At 39.3% G+C, this 17,852-nt stretch overlaps 4 protein-coding genes across 4 annotated transcripts; all 4 read left to right on the forward strand.

The window, feature by feature from the left end:
* Positions 1-5,910: 5,910 nt before the first annotated feature.
* LOC115996198 (phenolic glucoside malonyltransferase 1-like) lies at positions 5,911-7,632 on the forward strand. Its single transcript, XM_031235344.1, has one exon. It carries the CDS (start codon positions 5,947-5,949, stop codon positions 7,333-7,335), a length of 1,389 nt encoding a protein of 462 aa, XP_031091204.1. The 5' UTR covers positions 5,911-5,946; the 3' UTR covers positions 7,336-7,632.
* A 2,033-nt stretch (positions 7,633-9,665) lies between these two features.
* Positions 9,666-11,260, forward strand: LOC115997511 (phenolic glucoside malonyltransferase 1-like). Its single transcript, XM_031237078.1, has one exon. The coding sequence runs from the start codon at positions 9,726-9,728 to the stop codon at positions 11,118-11,120; it is 1,395 nt and encodes a 464-aa protein (XP_031092938.1). The 5' UTR covers positions 9,666-9,725; the 3' UTR covers positions 11,121-11,260.
* A 2,867-nt stretch (positions 11,261-14,127) lies between these two features.
* LOC115997512 (malonyl-coenzyme A:anthocyanin 3-O-glucoside-6''-O-malonyltransferase-like) lies at positions 14,128-15,427 on the forward strand. Its single transcript, XM_031237079.1, has one exon. The coding sequence runs from the start codon at positions 14,164-14,166 to the stop codon at positions 14,572-14,574; it is 411 nt and encodes a 136-aa protein (XP_031092939.1). The 5' UTR covers positions 14,128-14,163; the 3' UTR covers positions 14,575-15,427.
* On the forward strand, positions 14,762-15,400 carry LOC115996971 (phenolic glucoside malonyltransferase 1-like). The gene has a single exon (XM_031236418.1). It carries the CDS (start codon positions 14,762-14,764, stop codon positions 15,398-15,400), a length of 639 nt encoding a protein of 212 aa, XP_031092278.1.
* Positions 15,428-17,852: the final 2,425 nt, after the last annotated feature.

Consider the following 17,852-nt stretch of genomic DNA (forward strand, 5'->3'; position numbering starts at 1 on the left):
GGCAGAGACTTTTCGGCTGACTTGGATAGGAAACGGCTAAGCGCTGCTAGTCGACCAGTCAGTCGCTGAACATCCTTGACCGATCGGGGGGGTTGCATCTCCATTATCGCTCTGACCTTCTCGGGATTTGGCTCAATCCCTCGCCCCGTCATCATGAACCCCAAGAATTTTCCCGTCTGAACAGCAAAGGTACACTTACTTGGGTTCAGACGCAAGTTGAAAGTTTCCATCACCTTGAACGCCCGGGCAAGATCGGTAGGATGAGTTTCTTTTAATCGACTCTTGATGAGCATGTCATCCACATATGCTTCCATAGTTGATCCGAGCAAACCTTTAAACAATTTGTTCACCATCCGTTGGTATGTGGCTCCAGAGTTCCGCAAACCAAACGCCATTACCACGTAGCAAAACACTCCGTCCGGAGTGATGAAAGCAGTCTTCTCTTCATCTTCCTTGCTCATGAAGATTTGATGGTATCCTTTGAAGGCGTCCATGAAACTCAACAGCTCACACCCAGCCGTTTCATCAACCATCTGGTCAGGATTTGGTAGGGGATATGGATCCTTCGGGCAAGCTTTGTTCAAATCAGTGTAGTCAACACACATTCTCCATGTTGGCGGTTTTGGCGCGAGGACTACATTAGCTAACCACTCCGGGTAGAGGACCTCTCGGATGTGCCCTACCGACAAGAGGGTGGCGGTCTCCTTTTTCACGAATTCTCTCCTTTCGCTTGACAGGTGTCTTTTCTTTTGCTTGACTGGTTTCGAACCTGGTTGAATTGATAAGCGGTGGCAAATGACAGACCGATCAACCCCGGGCATGTCTTCCGGTCCCCAAGCAAAAACGTCTTTGTACTCCTGCAACACTCCGATGATGTCCTCACGTAGGTCTGCAGGGAGTCCCCGACCGATTTTAACCACCCTTTCTGGTCGGTCGGAGTCAAGTACTATCTCTTCCAATTCTGAGGCAGGTTGCGGTTTTTCCCTCTCTTCTCCGCGATCTACCTGCTGGGATATGGTGTGAATCCTGCCTTCCTCCCGGTCCGACTGTTTGACTGCTCGCACGTAGCACTGTCGAGCAGCACGTTGGTCTCCTCGAACCACTCCAACCCCATTGGGTGTATGAAACTTCATGCACAAGTGGTTCATGGATATAATAGCAGCTGCGCGAGTGATACCTGGTCGCCCAAGTATGGCGTTGTGAACACACTTCAATTTCACTACCACAAAGTCCATGGTAGTCTTCAATATGTTTGGTTGGCTGCCCAACTCCACATTCAAGCTGATGACTCCCTCTGCTTCTATGGAGTCACCGGTGAAACCCGACAACGGGGTCCGAATGGGGGTTAACTGATCGGTGGACAGACCCAATTGAGCAAAGACATCAAAATATAAGATGTTCACCGAGCTCCCCGTGTCAACCAGCACCCGCTGGACATCCGTTCCGTTGACATCTAGCGTGATGACGAGTGGATCATTTTGGGCTTCCCCATGGAGTGGTAGATCATCGTCAGTGAAAAGTATTGGTTCTGTACGCTTTCTCTTCTCTCGAGGTTCCGAATGAATCGTCCCAACGTATAAGTTTCTCGCCCATTGCTTCCTTTGTCGTGAAGAGTCGCCTCCTTCAGGGCCCCCGTAGATGACGTGGATCACTGGTTTCTTTCCGACCGCCTTCTCATCAGCTAACCTGGGTGGGACGAATGCCTCGTCGTGCCTTTCGGGATTCCTTTTCATCACATTCCTTTCCGTTTTTCTTTGATTTCTATCCTCCTTCATCACAAATTGCCTCAACTCTCCCTTCTGAATGAGTTGTTCAATGAGTATGCGCAAGGCCATGCACTCCGAAGTATTGTGTCCCTTGACTCTGTGGAAAGCACAATACTTTCTCTTGTCCTCCCCCTCGGGTATCGGCTCCGGTGGGTGGATCAAATTGCATTGCTCGGCAAACTGCAAGACTTCCACCAGGGGTCTGTTCAACGGAGTGAAACGTGGTACATCTTCTGGTCGATTGTATTGTTTGACGTGTTTGAACGGTGGTTTATTTTTCCTTTGATCGTGGCCTCTGTCTCGATTGACCGGCTGCTCATCGCGTCTCTTTGCCATGTTAGCTTCGGTGGCATCTGCATGATGCTTGGCTCTGGTGATGGCATCCTCATAAGTTCGGGGGGGATTAACTATGAGGTCGTAGTAGAGCGTCCCGGAACAAAGTGATGCAAGGAAAGCTTGGATTGCCACCCGGTCCTCCATCGGTTCAACCTCATCAACCTCACGTTCCCATCTGAATAGGAAAGTAGACAACGGTTCTCCCACAGCTTGGTTTACCTTGTTCAGGCAAGTGTAAGATTTCTTTCTCGATTTACTTGCAGCGAAACGCTTTACAAACTTATCGGCCAACTGACCAAAATTTCTGATCGACCCCTGCTCCAAACCCTTGAACCATTCGGCCGCCTTACCGACTAAGGTAGCGAAGAAAGCTCTACAAATGACCGCATCGCTTACTCCCAACATCAACATGTTGCCATAGTACATGTCGACATGCTCTTGCGGGTCGTACCTTCTGGAATAAGTGTGAGCCAACGGGATTTGGAGGTCCTGCGGATAGTGGGCACTCATGATGTCGTCCGTAAAGGGGGTGGCAACAAGCGAGCATGATGGTTCTTTTCCCGCGCCGACTCTCTCGCGAAGCTCTTGTTGTAAACGATCTATTCTTTCCTGCATCCTGGCCATTTGGAGTCGGGGACTATCCTCCTCATCGAGTTGCCTCTCTTCCCTAACCGGTTGATCGCCTACTCGATTGGTCTGCCGATCACTCACCCGACCGACAGGTCGGGCCCTTCTGTCAGCTAAATGGGCGTCCCCATGTTGTGCACTCCCAGTGCTGCTTTCCTCTACAGTCATTTGGGGCCTTTGTCTCGCGTGTTCATTGTTATTCTGGGGCCCCAACCGAGATCTAACGCTATTCCGGATGCGATCAAAAGCGCTCCTACGTTGAATGGGGTCATACCGATGTCCCTCTCGATTGGACCTCCGTGTGCGATCCGTAGATTGGACTTCCTCCAAGTTACGATCTTGAGGTTGGGGGTGCGACTGTTGCCTCTGGGAAGGTCGGGGCGCTTGTTGTTCCACGGCAGGGATTTGAGGAATTGCAAGCATTTGGGGAGTGGGTGATACAACATAGTATCCGGGAGTTCCCGGCCACGGTTGGTACACCAGAGTCAATCCTTGTTGTGGAGTCCCTTGCAACGGGTTCCCCCAAGTGCACCTGGTGGTGGAGTCAGCATTTGGCCAGTTGGGGGCAACATGGCATATGTCACTGGAATTTGAAAGCTCGTTTGCCTTGCATGTCCGCCTGCATTCGGGTTGACCGGTTGGGTAGGTCGTGCATCTTGCCTCTGGTTGGATGTCAACTCGTTCATTAGGCTCCTGGATCGTTCCAACTGGCGACGTAGATCATCTTCAGGGAGTGTTTCAATTACATTGTCAGGGTGAGGTCCGACCAACCGAGTCGGGCTCCCCCTACGCGCATGAGTTTGGCTCAAACTTTTCCTACTGTTCGTCATTTTAAGATGGATAATAGTGTGAAGAAAGAAAAGATAAAGGGATAGAACAGAGTGACTCGTTCAATCCCCACAGACGGCGCCAATGATAGCGTAAATGTAAACGGGGTCTACGATTACGCTACGGATACGTGTGTTACGTGTAGTGAAGAATGTCGCTCGGCCGGTCAGACGGTCGGTCTACCGGTCAACGACTGAGCGGTTCGAAGCTATATCGCTCTACGGGTGACGAACAGTGATAAAGAGTAAGCAGGAGAAAGACAATCGGCAAATCGCAAGTGTATTAGTGTAGTACTGATGAGTCCCCCTTTTCAGTGAGGGGAATGACCCCTATTTATACAAAGTGGATTCACTATGCACATGGTGTCTGATATGCAAGTGGAGGGCATATGGGCTGTCACTCCGCAAAATGCGCATCGGTTTGCTCGAAGTGGTTGAGTTACTCGAGGTGATGAAAACACGGATCCCTTGTTCCCGAAAAGTTGTCGGTCGTCACATCAAGCAACTGTTGCGCTCGTGAGCCTCCAATCCACAAGGTGTGTTGCTTCCGATCATGCGGCCGACGGACCGGGCGACCGTCGACGGACCGTTGGCTGACCGTTGACGGACAGGTTGGGTGACCGACGGACAGGTGATTTACGGACCGACTAGTACATGTGCATATTTACCCATCATCAGTATTGTCCATTGTTAATAATGCGTAATGAGTCATGCAGTAGTCTCCCACCCTTCTTTGTTTTATTCCCCATGACAACACATACACATACAAAAATTAATGGAGTTGGTTTGCTTAGTTGAGGAGTGGGTATGCATGTTAATAATATAATATTGAATCCTAAATTGTGTATACATAGCATGCGGATATAATATTCAAAGAAGGCCCATGCAAATAGTGTTAGAGTTGTATTTAAGCGGCCTGAATTTGGACGGCCGATCATCTGCAAGGGCAAATATGGCATTCTGTTTGCAAAGCACATTCGCAAAAGCACAAGGTACAAGAAATTCCACCGGAAAAAGTCTTGGGCAAATTATAAGTGACTCTTTATATTATTTTAAGATATGTGTGTCTTAAGTAATGATGTATATAATTATATATGTTTGTGGCTTAAGTAATGATACGACGAAGAACAAAGATGAAATATACATATCACAGCAAAATATATAGATATATCAGCCTAACAATGAAAGTTCAGCAGTTTAGGAAATTACATGGATATCATTTGGTAAGATCTCATGTCCTTCAAAATTATTGTTTTCATTTATTGTAGTATGGAAATTGTAAATTCGGAACTTAGCTTTTCATCATCAGTAAATCAGTAAAAAAGAAATACCTGAAATTCGTTGTAGTTTTTTTTTTTTGCGTAGATGTGATTCCAGAATGGTTTTGTAAGATTTTTTTTTAGCAAAGGTCGTAAAAAATTTTGGTATGGAAATGGCGTTGTTACAATGGCCATTTATATTGAATGTTTTTAAAACTGTTTTTGGCATTGATTTCAATGTTATTTTATATACCTTGTAAGTGCAGCATGAGTCACGTGGTACCACACCCTAAATGTCGATTTGTTCTTTAAGCATAGTGAATTTGGTTGTCCAATCCAATCACTCCTATCATTTTGTTTTTGTATTCACCAAATAACAGGTTTACGCGATCTTATCTTTCTCATTATTGATGGTGGCGGCTAACTATTCTGACACAACAAAAAAAAAATCCAATCACTTCATTTTTTATATATATTTATGGTCTTCTTAATCTTGTCATTATTGTTTTTTTTTTGTTATTTTTTATATATATTTATGGTCTTCTTAATCTTGTCATTATTTTTTTTTTTTTGTTTTGTAGATCTTTTTTTTGTTTTGTAGATCTTGTTTATGTTGTGGTCTCCAACCCTTCTATTATTGCATTTTTTTGCATCTTGTTTTTGTTTTATCAGTATTGTCCATTGTTAATAATGCGTAATGAGTCATGCAGTAGTCTCCCACCCTTCTTTGTTTTATTCCCCATGACAACACATACACATACAAAAATTAATGGAGTTGGTTTGCTTAGTGGAGGAGTGGGTATGCATGTTAATAATATAATATTGAATCCTAAATTGTGTATACATAGCATGCGGATATAATATTCAAAGAAGGCCCATGCAAATAGTGTTAGAGTTGTATTTAAGCGGCCTGAATTTGGACGGCCGATCATCTGCAAGGGCAAATATGGCATTCTGTTTGCAAAGCACATTCGCAAAAGCACAAGGTACAAGAAATTCCACCGGAAAAAGTCTTGGGCAAATTATAAGTGACTCTTTATATTATTTTAAGATTTCCTGACCTTATACGACTAAGTCGTCTAATCTAATCTGAAATTTCAAATTAAATATTAACCAACCACACGATATCCGATGGCCATCTCCGAAAACGTCACCGTTCTGGAGCAGATTCCGGTGGCACCATCGCCGGAGGGGACACCCAAAATCACTCTTCCCTTCACGTTTCTCGACTTGTTATGGCTACACATGACCCCAGTTCACCGCCTCATCTTCTACCAACACCCAATCTCAAGAACCCAGTACCTAGAAACCGTGGTTCCGGCGATGAAACATTCTTTATCTCTCACCCTTCGCCACTACAGTCCCCTCGCCGGAAAGTTGATTGTTTCTCCCGACAATTCTATCCTGCCGGAAATTCGTTACGAGGAAGGCGACACCGTCCCTTTAGTCCTGGCGGAGTCTGAGGGTGATTTTGGTCATCTCACCTCCGACCATGCCAAAAGCTGTACTGATTTTCATCCTCTTGTTCCGGCCTTACCGCCGGCTTCACGTGCACCGGACGGCTACACCGTTGTCCCCCTGCTTGCGCTACAAGTGACGCTGTTCCCGGACGTCGGGATTTCTGTCGGCGTGACAAACCACCATGCAGCCGGCGACGCTAGTAGCATCTTCGGTTTCATGAAGGCCTGGGAATTCTTCTCTAACATCGCCGACAAGAATTCATCGCCTGTGTCGTTACCACCGGAATTTGTGCCGTCGTACGACAGAACAGTGATCAGAGCTCCGAAAGGGCTGGAATCTCTGTTCTGGGACAACATTAAAAACATCAAAATTGAGGACACACACGTCCATCGTCTCCCATTAATCACCAACCGGGTCCGGGTCACATACATTCTGACCCGGGACGACATCCAAAGGCTCAAGAATCACATCCTCGCGCACCCACCGGAACTAAAACATGTCTCCTCATTTACACTCATTTCTTCGTACCTATGGACTTGCTTATTAAAATCGCGATATGGTGCAGAAACAGACGACGATGAAGACGAGCTCTTCGGCTGCGCGGCGGAATGCCGGGCACGGTTGGATCCACCGTTGCCTGAAAACTACTTCGGCAATTGCCTCACGTTCGTCATTGGATTCGCGAAGACGAAGCAACTGACGGGCGAGAAAGCGTTGGTAGATGCTGCCGCCGTGATCGGAGACAGCATTCGCCGCCAACTCTACGACAAGGAGTCTGGACTTTTCAAAGGCGCTGAAGATTGGTTTGCAGTGTTATCGGCGGCGAAACCTGACCGATCATTCAGCGTGGCTGGGTCGCCTAAATTCGATTACTATGAGCTGGATTTCGGATGGGGAAGGCCTAAGAAGTTCGAATTTGCTTCCATTGATTTATTTAGTTCCTTTTCTTTAAGTAAAGCCAGGGACATTGAAGGTGGTCTGGAGGTTGGTTTATCACTGCCACTCACACAAATTGAAAGTTTTTCCACAATTTTCACCCATGGTTTGAAGGCTCTATAGGTTTATATATGCATTTTCAATTTAGTAAGTCTGATCTGCTTCTGGGATTTTGTTTCGTTCACTCCGTATCACTGCTCTAGGCCGGAAAGAAAGCGGAGAGGGAATAATAGCAGAATGCAGAGTTTATAAGTAATTTCAATGTTGTTGCTGTTGCTTTGCCTAAAAAATTTGTGCCAGTACGAGGAAATAATATATAGTTGCACATTTACTAAGATCTATAGCTTTTTGGTTACTGATAAACGTTAGATCTAAGAAATGTTATTAGAGGCAGGGTGCGGGGACGCCATGAGCATATAACTTTTGATATAGTAATTTTCATTTGATCAGAAATTATTTTTTGTTCACTTCAAATTTTAACCATCAGAAAGTATGCATTAGATACAACCCCATTACAACCCTACAAATAAAAATTCCTAGTAATTAATAAATGAAGCTAGAAATTAAAATAAAATAAAATAAAATAAAAAGGATTTTATTAATTGTGCAGAAATCTCCAAAATCCCAGATACACTTATTACATACCATAACTGTGCAACTAGGTAGACTATGATCAATCGTTATATCGTGCACCACGGTGCATATAGCAATGTGCACCATGGTCCAAAACGACGTCGTTTCGATGTTAGTGGACGCGGACGCGAATGACTCCAGGAAATTAATTATCTATAATACACAAAATCATTATCTAGATTACACAGAACGTTTGCCTAAAATATACAGAATGTTTGCTCAGAATACAAAGAATATTGACACAAAATACAAAGAACTCATCCTCCTAACATTCTAATGCACAAACACATCACAACCTGTGTTAATAACATGAATACACAGAATATTGACACGAAATACACAGAACTCATCCTCCTAAACATTCGAATGCACAAACACATCACAACATGTGTTACTGACATGAATACACAGAACGGTTGCCTAGAATACACAGAATGATTGCCTGGAATACACAAAGCGATTACCTAGAATACACAGAATATTAACATAAATACACAGACCGCCCGGAACAGGAAACGTAATTTCCAAAAAAAGGGACAGTTAGTTTACAATGCTCAAAACGACGTTGTTTACATATGGGTGTAAACAAATCAAATATTTTTAGTTCGATTCGTGATTCGAATTCGAATATTTCGATACCTATTCGAATTATTCGAATACGAATCCGAATTTGAATATATATTTCGAATTGAATTTGATTCGAATCGAATACGAATCATAATATATTTGATTTTATATATATATATATATTAATTAATTAATATATTAATAGAAAATTTTATGCTATTTAAATTTACAATTTTATTACATTTTATCTTAATTTATTGGAGACCTTGTAAAAAAATTTAAGTTAGGCATTTTGAATTCGAATATTCGAGTTGAATTGAATATATTCGAATATGTAGCCGAATCGAATACGACTAAAACTTTAGATTCGAATATTTATCGAACACGAATTCGAATAGTTCTCAAAATAGTCGAATTCGAATCGAATATAAAGATATTTGACTCAATTCGATTTGTTTACACCCCTACATTTACGTACATGGTGCACATTGCTGTGTGCACCGTGATGCACGGTATAATTTGCGGACTATGATTGTTTTTTTACATTTTCTGATGTCGGTCATTTTCTTGTCATAAATTGTAATACCAAAAATTTATTTCCAACATTTTCTCCCTCAATTATTGAGTAAAGTATATACACATTTTAATCATTATCATCGTGTGACCTATTTTTATATACTTTTCAATTAAAATAATGATATTGTTTACTCTTTACCTTATCTTCTAATTTTTTTGATAGTATTCATTATTAGTTGGCATGAATTGACTACTCTCACCTATTATAACAAAAATGTACTCTATTTATTTATTATTTTTTTTAGTACTACCTATTAATCTTGTGTTTTTTATTTTACTAAAACCCTCAAATGAACGGTAGAGATTATTACTGACACAATCAATCGAGTTCATCACAAAAGGGTCTTCTTAAAAAAAATAAATAAAAAGAAAATATAGAGTAAAGTGATTATAAATGGTGTTAACTTATTACTGTAAAAAAATATTAAAATGTCAACAAATAAACAATGAAGTTGTTGAATCGAATGTGATACGGAGAATAAAATTAAAATAATAAAAGGCGCATTTCAATGTGGTCTTTTTACGAAATTACGGTAACATCTTTACAGTGCCAGCAAATAGTCATTGACAAATTAGAGTGTACTAACATTCGTAGAAATTAAATTTTGGGTACGCAAAGTAGACCCATCGTATTAACTACTCCCCATCAGAATTCTATAAATATCTTCTGACCCTATACGACTAAGTCGTCTAATCTGAAATTTAAAATTAAAAATTAACCAACCACACGATATCCGATGTCCATCTCCAAAAACATCACCGTTCTGGAGCAGATTCCGGTGGCACCATCGCCGGAAGGGACACCCAAAATCACTCTCCGCTTCACGTTTCTCGACGTGATATGGGTGCACAGAGACCCTGTCCACCGCCTCATCTTCTACCAACACCCAATCTCAAGAACCCACTTCCTAGAAACCCTAATTCCGGCGATGAAACATTCTTTATCTCTCACCCTTCGCCACTACAGTCCCCTCGCCGGCAGGCTGATTGTTTCTCCTGACAATTCTATCCTTCCCGAAATTCGTTACGTGGAAGGCGACACCGTCCCTTTAGTCCTGGCGGAGTCTGAGGGTGATTTTGGTCATCTCACCTCCGACCATGCCAAAAGCTGTACTGATTTTCATCCTCTTGTTCCGGCCTTACCGCCGGTTTCGCGTGCACCGGACGGCTCCGCCGTTGTCCCCGTGCTTGCGCTACAAGTGACGCTATTCCCGGACGTCGGGATTTGTGTCGGCGTGACCAACCACCATGTAATCGGCGACGCTAGTAGCATCTTTAGTTTCATGAAGGCCTGGGAATTCTTCTCTAATCTCGCCGACAAGACAACATCGTCTGTATCGTTACCACCGGAATTTCTGCCGTCGTACGACAGAACAGTGATCAGAGATCCGAAGGGACTTGAATCTCTGTTCTGGGACAACATTAAAAACATCAAAATTGAGGACACACACGTCCATCGTGTTCCGTTAATCACCAACCGGGTCCGGGTCACATACATTCTGACCCGGGACGACATCCAAAGGCTCAAGAATCACATCCTCGCTCACCGACCGGAACAAAAACATGTCTCCTCATTTACAGTGATTTGTTCCTACGTATGGACTTGCCTAGTAAAATCCCGATATGGTCCAGAAACAGAGAACACCGACAATGAAGACGAGATCTTCGGCTGCGCGGCGGAATGCCGGGCACGGTTGGATCCACCGTTGCCTGAAAACTACTTCGGCAATTGCCTCACGTTCGTCGTTGTATTCGCGAAGACGAAGCAACTGACGGGCGAGAAAGCGTTGGTAGACGCTGCGGCCCTGATCGGAGACAGCATTCGCGGCCAACTGTACAACAAGGAGTCTGGAGTTTTCAAAGGCGCTGAAGATTGGTTTGCATTGTTATCGACGGCGAAACCTGACCGATCATTGAGCGTGGCTGGGTCGCCTAAATTCGATTACTATGAGCTGGATTTCGGATGGGGAAGGCCTAAGAAGTTCGAATTTGCTTCCATTGATTTATTTAGTGCCTTTTCTTTAAGTAAAGCTAGGGACATTGAAGGTGGTCTGGAGGTTGGTTTATCACTGCCACTCACACAAATTCACAGTTTTTCCACAATTTTCACCCATGATTTGAAGGCTTTATAGGTTTATATATGCATTTTCAATTTAGTAAGTCTGATCTGCTTCTGGGATTTTGCTTTATAAATAAGGAGAAAAAAAGTGAGCTTCTTTTTGTAAATATTCAAAACTTAAAAGTTTTTAGTACGTAATTATAAAATTTATCCTATATTTTTTGTTGAGTTAATTCTTGCGATGGTCTTCCGACTATGTTGATTTTCCAAAATTAGTCTCCTACTTTTAATTTGGACAATTTAGGTCCATTGACTTTCAAATTCTTTCCAATGTTGGTCCTTTCGTCAAATTTTGGTTAAGTTGAGGTCAAATGAAAGGGTAAAATTGTCCGTTCACCTGTTTAGTGTATTGTTACTCGTATTTCTCCTGTCCTATACGCTGTATATATGAATATATAATCTCAGTCAAAGTCTCAATCGAAGCCATATAATCTCAGTCAATGTCTCTTCGACTGATATTATATTCATATATATAGCGTATAAGACATACGAAATATGAGTATACAAGTGAACGAACAATTTTACCCCTTCATTTGATTTTAATTTAACCAAAATTTGATGAAAGGACCAACGTTGGAAAGAATTTGAAAGTCAAGAGACTTAAATTGTCCAAATTAAAAGTCGAGAACTAATTTTGGAAAATCAACATAATCGGAGGACCATTGCTGGAATTAACTCTTTTTTGTTTTACTAAAGCATTCAATTATTAATGAACTATGAGCAACTGATATTAGTCCTCACTTTTTATGGAAGGACCACATGTTCTCACTTAATTATGCCCAGCAACGCGCACACATAAAGAAAGCGATTCAAGTTCTTTACTCACGAATTAACACTTTTGGTGTGTGAGTGTGTGTATTGGTGCACCTAAAGCAACCTGATGCCCTCAGAACCTCTTGGAAGAGGAGCCAACGACGTCGAACTCAAGGAGGTCTTTTATGCCCTTGGCAATTGATCCATCATCATTGCATGCCAAGCACTAACTGTTACATTATTTCAGAACATGAGAAACTCAAAAAATGTGTAGTTGGGATAAATTCTCTTTACAATTCAAAGTGGGAGTCGCTGCTTTCGTCCTTGAGAGCCTGAGGGGTCGTTTAGCAACTTGAAAAAATATAAGATTTTTCAAAAAAAATGAAGAAATGAGGAAGTGAAAAAAATAGAAAATGGAAAACTTGTTTACTAAAACCAATTCTCTAAAATGACTTTCCATCTCCATTCTTCCATTTCTATACAAATTTGGAGAGAGTCAAAATGGACTTCTCCATTTTTCCAAATGGAAAACGGGCCGGTGAACAGTACGTCAGTACCAGTACTTCGCTAATTCGGAGGTCCCAGGTTCGCAACTTATTGGGCATGGCCTTCTTAAGCTAATTTCTTCTTTTCTTTTTCTTGCGCTGCATGCTTTGCTGGCCCTGAGGTCCCAGGTTCGAAACCTGTTAGGCTAATTTCTTTTCTTCTTCTTGCGCTGTAGCCATGTATCTTTATTATCCTATTCTTTTCCTTTTCTTCTTCTTAAGCTAATTTCTTTTGTTCTCAAAAAAAAGAGCTTATTATTATTATTATTATTATTATTATTGTTGTTGTTGTTGTTGTTGTTGTTGTTGTTATTATTGTTATTATTGTTATCTTTATTATTATTATTATTATTATTATTATTATTATTGTTGTTGTTGTTGTTGTTGTTGTTGTTATTATTATTATCTTTATTATTATTATTATTATTATTATTATTGTTGTTGTTGTTGTTGTTGTTGTTGTTGTTGTTGTTATTGTTATTATTATTATTATTATCATCATCTTTATTATTATTGTTGTTGTTATTATTGTTATTATTATTATCTTTATTTTTATTATTATTGTTGTTGTTGTTGTTGTTGTTTTTGTTATTATTATTATTATTATTATCATTATCTTTGTTGTATAAATATACAAATGTTTTATGGGATGACTGTATTTAATGAAGTTTTGAGTATTTTGTTTTGTAATCAAACTATGTACTAAAACTAACGAAATGAAAAAATTGAAGAAATTAAGAGGAAAAATTGGAAAACTGGAGGAATGAAGAAGGAAAAATGGAAAACTAAAGAAATGAAAATGGAAAAACAGGAAAATAAGTAAACGACCCTAATTCTCTCCTCCAATGACATTGACAATTGCTCATGAGTCTAGCTGAACAACAACATTGCAAAACCCTCTGTCCCTAACATTTCTAAGACCCTTTCTGAGACGCCAAAATTCGGTCGAAAACTATTAGTCATCCTAATTTTAACTATAAAATCAATTATCCATCACCCATAAAGTAAAAGTAGAGTAAAGAGTAACCACAAAGTAGAAGGAGTTAGTGATTGAGTGAACTATAATTTTCGTATATAAAGGTTACGAGTTCAATTACTATTCACACTATCAATTCACTTAATCACAAAAGAGTTGTTAGAAAGAAAAAAAAAACAAATAAAAAGAAAAAGTAGAGTAAAGTGATTATAAATGGTGTTAACTTTTTTACTTTTAACAAAATATTAAAATGTCAACAAATCAACAATGGAGTTGTTGAATCATATGTAATACGGAGAATAAAATTAAAATAATAAAAGAGGCATTTCAATGTGGTCTTTTTACGAAATTACGTTAACATCTTTAGTGCCAGTCAATAGTCATTGACAAATTACAGTACTAAGATTCGTAGAAATTAAATTTTGGGCAGGCAAAGTTAGGCAAAGTTGGGCCATCGTATTAATTACTCCCTATCACAATTTTTTTTTGAAAGAACTCCCTATTAGAGGGTAATTATTGTGTGGACCATGATTCACGTAGCTGTGTGAACCATAAACAAATTTCATTATTTTTGTATAAAGTATATGAAATAATGTACCTTCAGTACAAAAGTAATATACTCTAAAATAATGTACTTTAGTATAATAAAAATATACCTTATATTCATGGTCCACATATACAATGATTGCAATCAGAATTATATAAACATTTCCTGACCTTATACGATTAAGTCGTCTAATCTGAAATTTCAAATTAAATATTAACCAACCACACGATATCCGATGGCCATCTCCGAAAACATCACCGTTCTGGAGCAGATTCCGGTGGCACCATCGCCGGAGGGGACACCCAAAATAACTCTTCCCTTCACGTTTCTCGACTTGTTATGGCTACACATGACCTCAGTTCACCGCCTCATCTTCTACCAACACCCAATCTCAAGAACCCACTTCCTAGAAACCGTGATTCCGGCGATGAAACATTCTTTATCTCTCACCCTTCGCCACTACACTCCCCTCGCCGGAAAGTTGATTGTTTCTCCCGACAATTCTATCCTGTCGGAAATTCGTTACGAGGAAGGCGACACCGTCCCTTTAGTCCTGGCGGAGTCTGAGGGTGATTTTGATCATCTCACCTCCGACCAAGCAAAAAGCTGTACTGATTTTCATGAAGGCCTGGGAATTCTTCTCTAATATCGCCGACAAGACAACATCGTCTGTATCGTTACCACCGGAATTTCTGCCGTCGTACGACAGAACAGTGATCAGAGATCCAAAAGGACTGGAATCTCTGTTCTGGGGCAACATTAAAAACATCAAAATTGAGGACACACACGTCCATCGTCTTCCGTTATTCACCAACCGGGTCCGGGTCACATACATGCTGACCCGGGACGACATCCAAAGGCTCAAGAATCACATCCTCGCTCACCGACCGGAACTAAAACATGTCTCCTCATTTACACTCATTTCTTCGTACCTATGGACTTGCTTAGTAAAATCCCGATATAGTGCAGAAACAGACAACATCGACGACGATGAAGACGAGCTCTTCGGCTTCGCGGCGGAATGCCGGGCACGGTTGGATCCACCGTTGCCTGAAAACTACTTCGGCAATTGCCTCACGTTCGTCATTGGATTCGCGAAGACGAAGCAACTGACGGGCGAGAAAGCGTTGGTAGATGCTGCCGCCGTGATCGGAGACAGTATTCGCCGGCAACTCTACGACAAGGAGTCTGGACTTTTCAAAGGCGCTGAAGATTGGTTTGCATTGTTATCGGCGGCGAAACCTGAGCGATCAATCAGCGTGGCTGGGTCGCCTAAATTCGATTACTATGAGCTGGATTTCGGATGGGGAAGGCCTAAGAAGTTCGAATTCGCTTCCATTGATTTATTTGGTGCCTTTTCTTTAAGTAAAGCTAGGGACATTGAAGGTGGTCTGGAGGTTGGTTTATCACTGCCACTCACACAAATTCACAGTTTTTCCACAATTTTCACCCATGATTTGAAGGCTTTATAGGTTTATATATGCATTTTCAATTTAGTATGTCTGATCTGCTTCTGGGATTTTATTTTCTTCACTCCGTATCACTGCTGCGCTCTAGGCCGGGAATAATAGCAGAATGCAGATCAGAGTTTATAAGTAATTTCAATGTTGTTGCTGTTGCGTTGCCTATAAAAATATTGTCATCTGTGCTGGCTACATTCCATGGTTTTGAAATGGACAAATAACTACTTTGGTACCACATCATTATTTTATAGAGCATGGTGCACACATTTGTGTAAAACATAAATAATAAATACATTTTTAATACATTATTTAAAAGTACATTATTTTGATATATTATTGTACATTCAATAAACAAATAATATATATTTAACATATTAAAATATATATTGCATTTATGGTCCATACAACTAATCGTGGGTTACGTCTGAATCCACGGGTACCCGGAAACTACTTTGGCAATTGCCTGGTGGCCTGTTTCGGATATGCGAAGACTAAGCAACTGAGAGGGGAGCCAGGGACCATGAAAGTGCTGTCCAACTGGAGATTGGCTTGTCACTTCCCGCCACTCAATTCGATAATTTTATCAGGATTTGAAAGCCTTTCATAGCTTTTAAGAATGTTTGGTTTACGAAATGTCCCATTATCTTATATATTTAGTTTGGATAATGGAAATATAATATTATCTTATTTGGTTAAGGTAATATTTCAAGTTATATGATTTAATTTATTATAATGTCCTCAATAAATAAATTATATAAACATATTTGTTATTAGAATTAATATTTGATGCATCAGAGTATATATATAAATGATATACTAACGGTGAAAGAGAAGATGTTACATTATTAAAAAGAAAAAGATAATATTGACAAGATTCTTTCTTACAAAATATTTATCAGTTTCTAAAGTATTATGTATTTTTATTAAGAAACTCTTTTTGAAATGCAAAGTAAATCGTCAACGATGACATATTCACTCTCCTCATATATGGATTCAACTTTTTTACATTTTTATTTTTATTAATTCTTTTAATAAATTTTAATATTAGGCTCAAATCTTTGAGCATTGCGTGTAAAAAATAAAAAATTCAAGTGACGAAAAAAAGTAGAAAATGCATGATTACTATTTAAAAATATGCATAGATATACCAGCATTATGATCCTACGCATAAAAATTCATAGTAATTAATACATGAAGCTATAAATTTTATTTTATTTTTTTTAAAAAAAAAAAAGAAGAAGAAGAAGAAAAAAAAGAGGACTTTCTTTTAATTGTGCATAAATCTCCAGAAGCAAGTTGTAGGTAGACTGACCTACACATTTTCCGCTGTTGGCCTTTTCTTGTCATAAATTGCAATACCAAAAATTTATTTCCAATACTTTTCCCTCGATTTTTGAGCAAAGTATATACACATTTCAATTATTATTGTGTGACCTATTTTTGTATTCTTTTTCAATTAAAATAATGATATTTTTTGCTATTGACCCTATCTTCTAATGTTCGTGAAAGTATTCATTAGTTGTCATGAATTGACTAATTTCACATATCACAGAAAAATATACTCTATTTATTAATCAAATATAAAAAGAATCAATCGAATCTTACAATGTAAGAAGGTTAAATCAGAGGAGAATATAACATTATTATTTTGGTTCTATTAAAGTTGTATGTTTTATCTTCTTTTTCTTTTTCTTTTTAACATTCTACAATTGGTATTCACATCAAATTATAAGATTACTCTGATCAAGGCCAATCTCATTCAAAAAAAAAAAAATCAAGATTATACTCATATGTAAAAAGTGGGAAGTAATCTAATTCATCAATTTGAATAAATTAACAGTTAGTGTAGTTGGAAAAATTAGGAAAAAACAAGTGAGGTTGTTTTTATAAATATTAAAAACTTAAAAATTTTCAATAATTATAAAATTGATCTCATACTTTTTGTTTTACTGAAACCCTCCTCTTAATAAATCTCGATGAGCGGTTGAGATTAGTCATCATTTTATATATATATATATATATATATATATATATATATATATATATATATATAAGGCGGCTCAAGTTCTTCACTCACGAATTAACATTTTTGGTGTGTGATTGTGTGCATTGATGTACCTGAAAAACATTATTAAGCAACCTGATGCTACTCTTAAAATATTTTAAATTTAAGGTTAGCGGTTTGAAACTCACAAATTGAAGAAATTACATGAAATAATTAATTTAAAAATTTAATTGTAAATTTTTTAAATTCGATTGCTTAATAACATTATTGTATCTAGTTGAATAACCTATTAACCTCTTATTCCAAAAAAGAATAAAATGCCAACAAATCACAATGGAGTTGTTAAATCGTGCGTAATAATATAATAATATTATTATAATAATGTTAATCAATGTGATCTTTTTACGATATTAGAACATGTTTAGCGCCAGCAAAGTTGACCTATCCTATATTAAT

This window comes from Ipomoea triloba, chromosome 11 (assembly GCF_003576645.1).
Source record: "Ipomoea triloba cultivar NCNSP0323 chromosome 11, ASM357664v1".
NCBI classification, from domain to species: Eukaryota; Viridiplantae; Streptophyta; class Magnoliopsida; order Solanales; family Convolvulaceae; genus Ipomoea; species Ipomoea triloba.